The 9,434-nt window shown below is 38.6% G+C and overlaps 1 protein-coding gene across 3 annotated transcripts in view; it reads right to left on the bottom strand.

Moving 5' to 3' along the window:
- Positions 1-309: 309 nt before the first annotated feature.
- LOC107667856 (amino-terminal enhancer of split-like) overlaps positions 310-9,434 on the bottom strand; it is a 21,238-nt gene continuing 12,113 nt past the window's right edge. For 2 of the 3 annotated variants that reach the window (XM_016459584.1, XM_016459582.1), the window contains 6 exons: positions 5,911-6,008; positions 3,181-3,244; positions 2,186-2,230; positions 1,741-1,803; positions 1,473-1,547; positions 310-1,143 (listed from right to left, as the gene is read on the bottom strand). In XM_016459584.1, coding sequence (XP_016315070.1) covers positions 916-1,143; positions 1,473-1,547; positions 1,741-1,803; positions 2,186-2,230; positions 3,181-3,244; positions 5,911-6,008 — 573 coding nt within the window. In that variant the 3' untranslated portion in view covers positions 310-915. The remainder of the gene's footprint in view (positions 1,144-1,472; positions 1,548-1,740; positions 1,804-2,185; positions 2,231-3,180; positions 3,245-5,910; positions 6,009-9,434) is intronic. The other variant, XM_016459585.1, reaches the window with a different exon arrangement.

Below are 9,434 nucleotides of genomic sequence, written 5' to 3' on the forward strand. Positions count from 1 at the left end.
AGTGTTCTGAAGAGTTGTTAATGCACTATGCAAATACTATTTGATTGGTTGATTGGCATTTGATTGGTTGCTAGGGCGTTGCTGTGCTATTGCCAAATTGTTTTAAGTGGTTGCCAGGGCAGTTATGCAGTTGCTAGGGTGTTACTGGGTGGTCGCCATGGTGTTGCTGCTGAAGTGTTTTGAATGGTTGTTTGTGCATTACTATGCAAACTCTAGGCCATTTTGATTGGTTGCTAGGCTGTTGCTATCCAGTTGCTAAGCTGTTCTGGGGCGCGTTTCCCAAAAGCAACTATGGTCGCAAGTTCCGTCGTTACCAATAGATTTCAATGGAACTAACTACCATAGTTAGCTAACGATGCTTTTGGGAAACGCACCCGAGTGGTTGTTTGCGCATGTGTTTGGGGTGGTTGCCAGGACAACTACAAGTTACTAGGTTGTTGCTAGAGCATTGGGTGACTCATAAGTGGATGACGCATCATGAAGTCTCTATTATATTCAGGTCTCTGGATACGGTTTGGGTCTCTCTGTCAATATCTATGGGATTTTTTCATCCATTTATTGACTGCCAGGAAAAATCAAAAGTCACTTACAGTAATAATACAGCTCTCCTCAACAAGACACACAATTTGAGGTATGTTACATGCTGAAGTTTAATACTTAGGGTTTTGTTCAAATCACTAACCCCAAGTATGAGCAATAGTAATAGAGCCTTAGCAAACATCACTAATCAAAAGAAAATGAATCAAACAGAATTACGGAATAAAGATTTGCAGTATTAACAGAGAGAGAGAGAGACTGAATCAGACCCAATCCTGTGAGACAGAAAGAGTAGTTTCGGCAATCTCTCCTCCTCTCTTTCTGCACTCGGTCTCTCTTTACAGACCTCATGACAGAATCAAACTATCTCTATGAAGGCTAGTCGGATTTGTCCGCGTCCTCCTCGCGGTGGCCGTCGGCCCCGTCGCGGGAGCTCTTGTCCTCCTTGGCCAGGTGCGCGTGTGATGCGAGGATGCTGGACAGCGACAGGAGGCCAGAGTTGGAGGTGATGGCGGGCAGGGTGGGCGGAGTCAGGCCCAGGGGCAGAGGGGTCATGGGTAACGCCAAACCCTGAAGCTGAGAGAGCTGGTGAACCTGAAGCTGCTGCTGCGTTTACACACACAAACAAACAAACAAACATCCATGGAGGTTAGAGAGAAATCACATATAACTTTCATGTGACTTGACTTGCACGTGCAGTCTTTTTGAAGTTTAATGACAAAGCCACATTACATTTAATTATACTGATATGACAGACTATTTTGCAGAATAAATGTACTTTAATGTGGTTTGTTTGAAACATTTGAATGAATCATGCAAACATGAATCTATGACTGAAAGATTTGCTTGAGTCAAAAAATATTCATGGAAATTTAAATATATATTTTTAGGCCCTACATAATAACACATGAAGTTGACCATTGTGAAGTTCCTACCCGAATAATTGAGTTCATCTCAGGAGGGGTGACCTGTTTGGCTCGCTCAATCGCTCCCAGGACCTGCTGCTGGTGCTACCCACACACACACATTTATCTCAGCATGCATTTAATCTCTTCAGGTAAAAGGAACAATGAACAAAACCCAACAAAAGCCTCTTCTGTCCATAAAAGCAACCCATGACACAAAGCAGCGGCACATTTATGTCACCGATGAGGCTGAGGGTCATTATAAAGAATGTGTCATAAATAAATCACACAGTCTGACCTCTTGAGACAGGTAAGGCAACACCTGAGCACAGATTCCATTCAATCTCTTCACAATCTCCGCCTGCGGACAGAACACAAGCACATCTCATGGGTTTACATCCATTAATAGGGTAGCTGGGGATGCGCTTACAGGCTGCTGATGTTGCACAAAAACACATGAACAACACAGTCAGTCATGATAATGTATGCTGACCAACTGTGTTTGATGAAAGACGCTACTGAATCTAGGACGCTGCATATGTACAAACCATATAAATAGACCCGTGGTTTAAAGGAAACTGCTGATTTTACACAACTATCAATCTAAAGATCTACATATCCTCCTGCTATATTTATTTATTAAATATTTTGACAAATAGAATAATGCATTAACTTGCCCCCACATCTGATGCAGAAAATATGCAAAGAGCGTGTAGATTCTGACACAATATTCAGATTCTCACCTGTTTGTGCATTTCAATGTTGAGTCCGTATGACATCTCATAATACTGCAGTCAGAGAAACAGGAGAGAGAAGCGTAAATAAGATCAAAAATCTCAGGAAAAAAATTACACTTCAAAATATATATTAAAATAGAAAATGGTTATTTAAAACTGCAATAATATTTCACTGTTTTTACCGTATATTTAATTTTTTTATCCACATATAACATGATAGCTGCACATTTAATCATTCACATTTTTGGGACATTTGGGACAAACTGGGACATCTCAAAATGTAAAAAAATTCACCTGAATCCACCCTATGTGTGTCTCAAAGAGGAAATAAAAACAAGTGTAGAGAGAAGGCAGCAATAACAGCAGAGAATTGGCAGTCAAAATATAATCTTTATATATTCAAAAAACCCATAGAAAAATTTCTCTTCAAGCAAAAGAGGTGTAGGAGAAGACATCAATTTAACATCAGTTTTCATGAAACTTCAGAGCGACCCGACCCGACTGTGATTTGGGCTCATGGTTAGGAGCTTTGCTCTGGGCTAAAGCAGCAGATCACTCAGATCTCTGCCGTCCCGCTCAGACACACATTCACATCGATCCGTCAGCAAGACGTCAATACGCTTGTGCACACTTACAACCCATCATACAACTGATCAATGAGACGCTTGTGTATGAATTACTGCAGACGCCCACAGGCTTACAGACAAAATCAAAAAAGAAAAAACATTCAATCACACGAAAAATAAGAACAACATATTTATATAAGAACTAAAGCCAAAACAAAACAAAAATGTAAGAAATGCACATATAAGAACTAAATAAGAAACTATAAAAAGAAATAGCACAATTCTATTTATATATAAACAAAGAGTTTATATCCCTCTAAGCCAGAATTGTGCAATAAAAAGTTGCAATTATTATTTTTTACACCGTGGTGGGAACAGCTTCCATATGATCTGCGTATAACTGTAGGTCTGATAAAACATGCATGCTTTACTCACCATTATGTAATGACGCTGCATTTCAGATTTCTCACTCGCCAGTTTATCACATTCCAACTTCAGACTGAAAAATACAAGACAGCATGAGATGTATTACTCATTTCTTGTTAAATGTTGCAAATTACATGATGCCTCTTTAAGTAATGGAAACGTGGAGAAGTTCCCAGGGTTTGAATGACACAGCCTGTATATGACAGCTTTAATATTTACATTTCACCCTAAAACACACACACACACACACACACACACACACACACACACCATTGAGGCTGTCAGCTGCACTTCACCTCACTTTCTCTCTCTCACTCTCAAAAGTGGGGAAAAAAAAAACCAAGGAGAATTCTACAACATTCTATCACCATGACAACCAGTTTCCTGTCTGGACTGCCCGATGGAGGCTTGTGATTGGCTGGCCATGTCTTTAGAAGAATGTAATAATGAAAGAATGTATGATTTTCTCCTTCATATACAACTTTTTGTATTAAATAGTTTGTTACACATACATTACCATCTAAAAGTTTGGGGTTGGCAAGACTTTTTTTTAATGTTTTTGAAAGAAGTCTCTTGTGATCACCAAGGCTGCATTTATTTGCACAGTAAAACATATTGTGAAATATTACAGTTTAAAAGAACTGTTTTATTTTTACATATATTGTAAAATGTAATTTATTCCTGTGATCAAAGCTGAATTTTCAGCATCATTACTCCAGTCTTCAGTGTCACATGATCCTTCAGAAATCATTCTAATATGCTGATTGGCTGCTCAATAATTTTTCAATCAATTTAATGCATCCTTGCTGAATAAAAATTCTTTAAAAAACTAATACAGCTCTATATACCTACGATTAAACACTATGAAATTAAAATCTGACTTGAGTGCACATCGATTAGCTTTGATGTCATCTATATGCTAGTGTACACCTAAAAGTTGACAAAATAAACCGTATGTTTATGCATTTCAATATTCAAATTCTTTCTCAGCTGGGAAACCTGTTTATGGTCAAATTTTGGAAATAAAAATGTACAAATGCACTCTAGCATGAGAACATCCCTCCCCCAACACCACCTGCCACCGACTAATAGCAAGTAGTAAATCATGGTTTATGACCGAGATCAGCCCATCCCGACGCCGAAACATCAACACAAGAAAGCGGCATTTGTCAGACCATTTTATGAGGTGTTTAATCACTAAAGCAATAATAATAACAATATTATGTAATCACAAGCAGCTCCACAGAATAATTACTCATTCATTAGCAGTACTTGTGACATGGAGCTGTAACGTGAAGAGTCCGTGATTTGTTTTAAACGTACACCAGCGTTACAGCCTATTGATGCTGAGAATGAATATTCAGCCAAGTCTAAATTAAACAAACATCTAAAGCACCGCAGTGTGTTCTTGAACGATCTGAAAGGCATCAACACGTTCGACTGTTTATCCTTCTCCAGTTCCCTCTTCCTTCCTCCGTCCGTGGTTTTTCTGATGTGTGATGGCCGGATGGCCTCAATGATCGCTCTTATCTCTGGTGCTGACAGATGATGACAGGAAGCTTTTCCGGGTGGGGCTGCGTTCACACCATTTGACGTCCCGGAGAGGAATTCACATGGGCAGAGTGTTTTTAGGGTGTAGAGTGAAAGTGAGGAGGAGAGAAACTGCCTGTGCTTCTTAGGGTTGCGTTGAATGTGCGTAAACTAACGGTTAAACTAGTTTTGTGTGTATGAATGCTTTAAAGGGGTCATATGATGTTGCTAAAAAGAACATTATTTGGTGTATTTGGTGTACCGCGCCGCATAAACATAAAACCACGCCTGCATTTGTGATCAGAGAAATGACAAACAAGCCCTACTCTACACTGCCCAAAAAACTTGCTTTAAATATATAAAATATAAAAACTCTTTAAGCGGATATCTTCCTCTTTTGGAAGGCCAAACAAAGTAGTTTCGCTTTCACAACGAAACACAGCACCTTCACGACATGGCGGCGGCAACAATACTACAGCAAGAACATTTGGGAGGTGTTATGCAAATCTTCCCACATCGTGACGTAGACATGTGGGGGCGTGTTAGAACGACCCGTTTTAGGTAGGCGTGGTTGACTCTGAACTTTTATAAAGAATATCTCTTTGGATTTGAGACTTTAGTCTTTGCAACTTTACAGATCTTCTTTATGCACCAAGAGCTTGTAACACTCCAAAGAGAAAGGAAAAATTGAAATGGCATCATATGAACCCTTTATGCTCCTGGTTAATGTTTTTGAAAGAAAAAGTCTCTTATGCTCACCAAGTCTGCATTTATGTGATCAAAAATACAGTAAAAACAGTAATATTGTGAAATATTAACTATTTTCTATTTTAATATATTTTAAAATGGATTTTATTCCTGTGATGCAAAGCTGAATTTTCAGCATCATTACTCCAGTCTTCAGTGTCACATGATCCTTCAGAAATCATTCTAATATGCTGATTTGCTGCTCAAGACACATTTCTTTTATTATCAATGTTGAAAACAGTTGCGCTGCTTCAAATTTTTGTGGAAATGGTGATACTTTTTTTGTCAAGGATTCTGAATAGGAATAGGAAGATTTATTTGAAATAGAAATCTTCTGAAACCTTATAGATAGATGTCTTTACGGTCACATTTGATCTATTTAATGCATCCTTACTAAATAAACATTCACTGCATTCAAAAAAATCATACTTTTGAGCAGTATTGTACATGTGTTTGGTATACCTGTGATATTGTGCCTGCAGGAACTGAAATTCGTCTTTGATGCGATCACAAGAGTCTGACGTGGTGAATTTGAGTGGCTGTGTCGATTGAGACGAAGCCTGAAAAACAAAGACAACAGATGAGAAATTCTATTCAACCCGACCTCTAAATGTCCTGATGAACAACCTAGAGGTTGGTTAACACACTGAACCATAAAAGATATTCAAATGGTAAGACTCTTCCTCTGTGGTTATTAAGCTAAATTTTAGTCTTAAAGGAGACATATTATGCCCCTTTTTACAATATGTAATATAAGTCTCTGGTGTCCCCAGAATGTGTCTGTGAAGTTTCAGCTCAAAATACTCCAGAGATCATTTATTATATCATTTTGAAAATGATATATTTTGAGTGGTAGCAGAAACACGCTGTTTTTCGTGCCTGTCTCTTTAAATGCAAATGAGCTGCTGCTCCCCGCCCCCTTTTCCAGAATAGAGCTGCGCCATTACAGCTCGTACCTGCTAAAAAACATCTGTTTTTTTTCTTATTTTGGTTCTAATTTTAAACCATATTTTAAACTTCTGATATACGGTTTTCTGAGAGCACACATCCGAAGCACACGGACAGAAAGTGGCTGTCACAGCATGTGAGTACTAAACTAAGTTCTCATCCACACACAAGTTTACGTTAAAAACGCACGAGTTACAAAAACAGTCAGTTATGTCTGTGAAGGTAAACAGCTGGGAAATAAATCGCATGTTTATTTTAGATCTGTGTGGCAGCAGAAATATACAGTAAATAAATCAATAAATCCACTGCTTTCTTGTCTCCTCAGAGGCTGGTAAGTGTAAATAGTGTTCTGTGCTCGTCTGTGAAGCCAACGACAGAACAGTTAGCATGCTTTGCTCAAACTTTCACCATGGCATTAGAACTGGTACACCGTTTTTGCGTGCAAAATCAAAATGACGGTGCCATGGGTGGAAACTTACAGATTAAGGGACGGCAATATTATAATGAGATCCCTTTGCCACGTCACCAAGGGAGCGAAATCAGACGCGCTCGTTTTCTCAGACGTTTGCAGAAAAAGGCTTACCAAAACAAAGTTACTGGGTTCATCTTTTTCACTTTTCCTTGGTTGGTAGATGCACTGGGGATCTGATTATAGCACTTAAAACCTGGAAAAGTCAGATTTTCATGATATGTCACCTTTAAACTGATGCTAAAATAAAATGCACAAAATGTTTGACTTAGGTTTTTGAACTGTGACCATAGAAAAAAAGCAAACCCCAGCTATAACAACAATCCTTTTGCTCAGAGTTATAACAACAACATTTCATTACTGCAAAACAGGCTAAAACAACTCTGCTGAACACCATAACAGAGCCAGTGATTGCATCGCGTGTTTGAGGTGAGCTTGTCAGGTCAGGCTGAAATTAAAGCTTCGCGCAAATAGAAAAGAAGGGCCATTGGCTTTTCACCTCCCGACCTGCTTTACCAGGGGTCACTGGCTTGTAAACTTTAAGACCAGACAGACAGGAACACAAACCATCACACATTACAAAGAGAGAAACGGTATATGCATCTGTGTTCAGTGTGCTTTATGGTCACACAGACAGATATACATAGATACTGCTGGATGTGTGCGTGTGTGTGTTTAAACACAATTGGCCCCCAGAGGAGGAACACACAGACTGAATTAAAACATCTCAGCAGGGAATACTTGCTTTACACCCCCCCCTCTGCAGAATCATTTGTCAATGTGCATGTCTTGTGAAATAACGTTATTCATCAATTCACAAAAAGCAGCTTCACTCACATTTATATTATTTTACAATGCAGTAAAGATTGAATTATTTTCACTATTTTTACTATTAAAGATTAACTATTTTCATTTCCAACATTTGTTAATAATAATCATCATCATTAATTGTATTATTATAATTATTCAGAAAAAATATCTTATTAAATGTCATATAATAATAATAATTCTTTATAAAAGTGTCTAAATGAAAATGTAAATGAATGTAAATGTAAAAATGTAAATACTTCTGTTCATACTTCTATCCTATTCGAAGCTGTTCTTTGTGATTTCTATCCAGATTAATAAAATAAAATAAAATTGAGGGGCTGGACCCCCCAGTGTACAATAATATACAACAATTACCATCATTAATAATACCATAATGATAGTTATTATGAAAGATAACAAAATAAAAAAACTGGTTAATTCACCTAACTTTGGGTGAAATTACTGACCTGTAGACTTGGTGCCTTAATGCAGAATTCAGTTAATATGCATGTTTTTTATTTACCATTTTACAATGTCTTCATAAGCAGAACTATCTGTTTCATGAAAAGACACCGAAAAAGTCGAAGTTTTAATCTGAAGCACTTTTCCCATCTCCTCCCTCACATCCCGTCATGTCTCTCCTCCAATAGATGATAGTGTCTCCAGGGGCAGGAGAGACGTGTGTGTGTGTGTGTGTGTGTGAGAGAGAGAGTGTTTCAGTAAATCCCTCTAGTCTATTCCTGCTATTAGTAATCAATTAGAGAAGGAGAAACAGCAGCATCACCTGTGACCGCTGAACACATGAGGCTGTTCCTCCTCCTCCTGCATCCCTCTCAGTGTTATTGTGCTTTATTGGCATGACATTAGCGACACTAAACCCCAGTCAGAACACTTTAAGCCAAGCACACGCTACAGGACAGAAGGCCGTCGTCCTGCAAAGACTCACCATTTTCTATTTTGTTGTTGTGCACAACATGTTTTTACACTAATTTGCACAGAACAATTGCAAAGGTCAAATCAGAAAATTTGATTTTTCTTTGCTTGTGCTTCACAATGCCCTGCTTTCTTTTGCTTGCAGAAAAACTGCTGTAGTGTCTGCGACTAGTGCACACACTACAAGATCTGCGACTTCTTGCAGACTAAAAAAACAATCCTGAATTGCTGGAGTCTTAGCATTATGACTAGAGGTCGACCGATGTATCGGTTTTGCCGATTAATCGGCACCGATAGTTGATTGCTGGAACTATCGGTTATCGACAAAAATCCATGCCGATAGTTTTCCGGGTTGCGTCCATTGCTGGAGCGGCTGAGAAGGGTCTGCTGTCATCACACAGTGCGAGAGCGGCCTCTAGTGGTTGAAATCACTGACAGCACGTGCTATTTGTTTAGACAAGTGATACTGCACGCTGAACAGAGCGGGAAACTTCAGACGCGGATTTAAATGCAGCCGACAGAAAATCCTGCCGCGCCACAGAGTGCCATTCACATAGTTTTCCTTTAAATTACATTATATTGGTCCCGAATCGTTGTTAATGTACATAATGAATTGTGTATTGTGCATTTTCAGCAAAACGTTTGTCTTTCTGTGACTCGAATAAAGTCTTGTGTGCTTCATTTATAGAGCTATAATATAGGTCGCGCTTTCTCTTTCCGTTTGCTCCGTTTTTTAAACACCGAACTTCAAACTCATCCATGCCAAATTGTTAATTCTTGAAGTAAACTTGTGTCCGTTTGGTGATTAAATAAACTGTTTTAGACC

This window comes from Sinocyclocheilus anshuiensis, unplaced genomic scaffold, assembly GCF_001515605.1.
Source record: "Sinocyclocheilus anshuiensis isolate Anshui unplaced genomic scaffold, SAMN03320099.WGS_v1.1 scaffold1325, whole genome shotgun sequence".
Lineage (NCBI taxonomy): Eukaryota > Metazoa > Chordata > Actinopteri > Cypriniformes > Cyprinidae > Sinocyclocheilus > Sinocyclocheilus anshuiensis.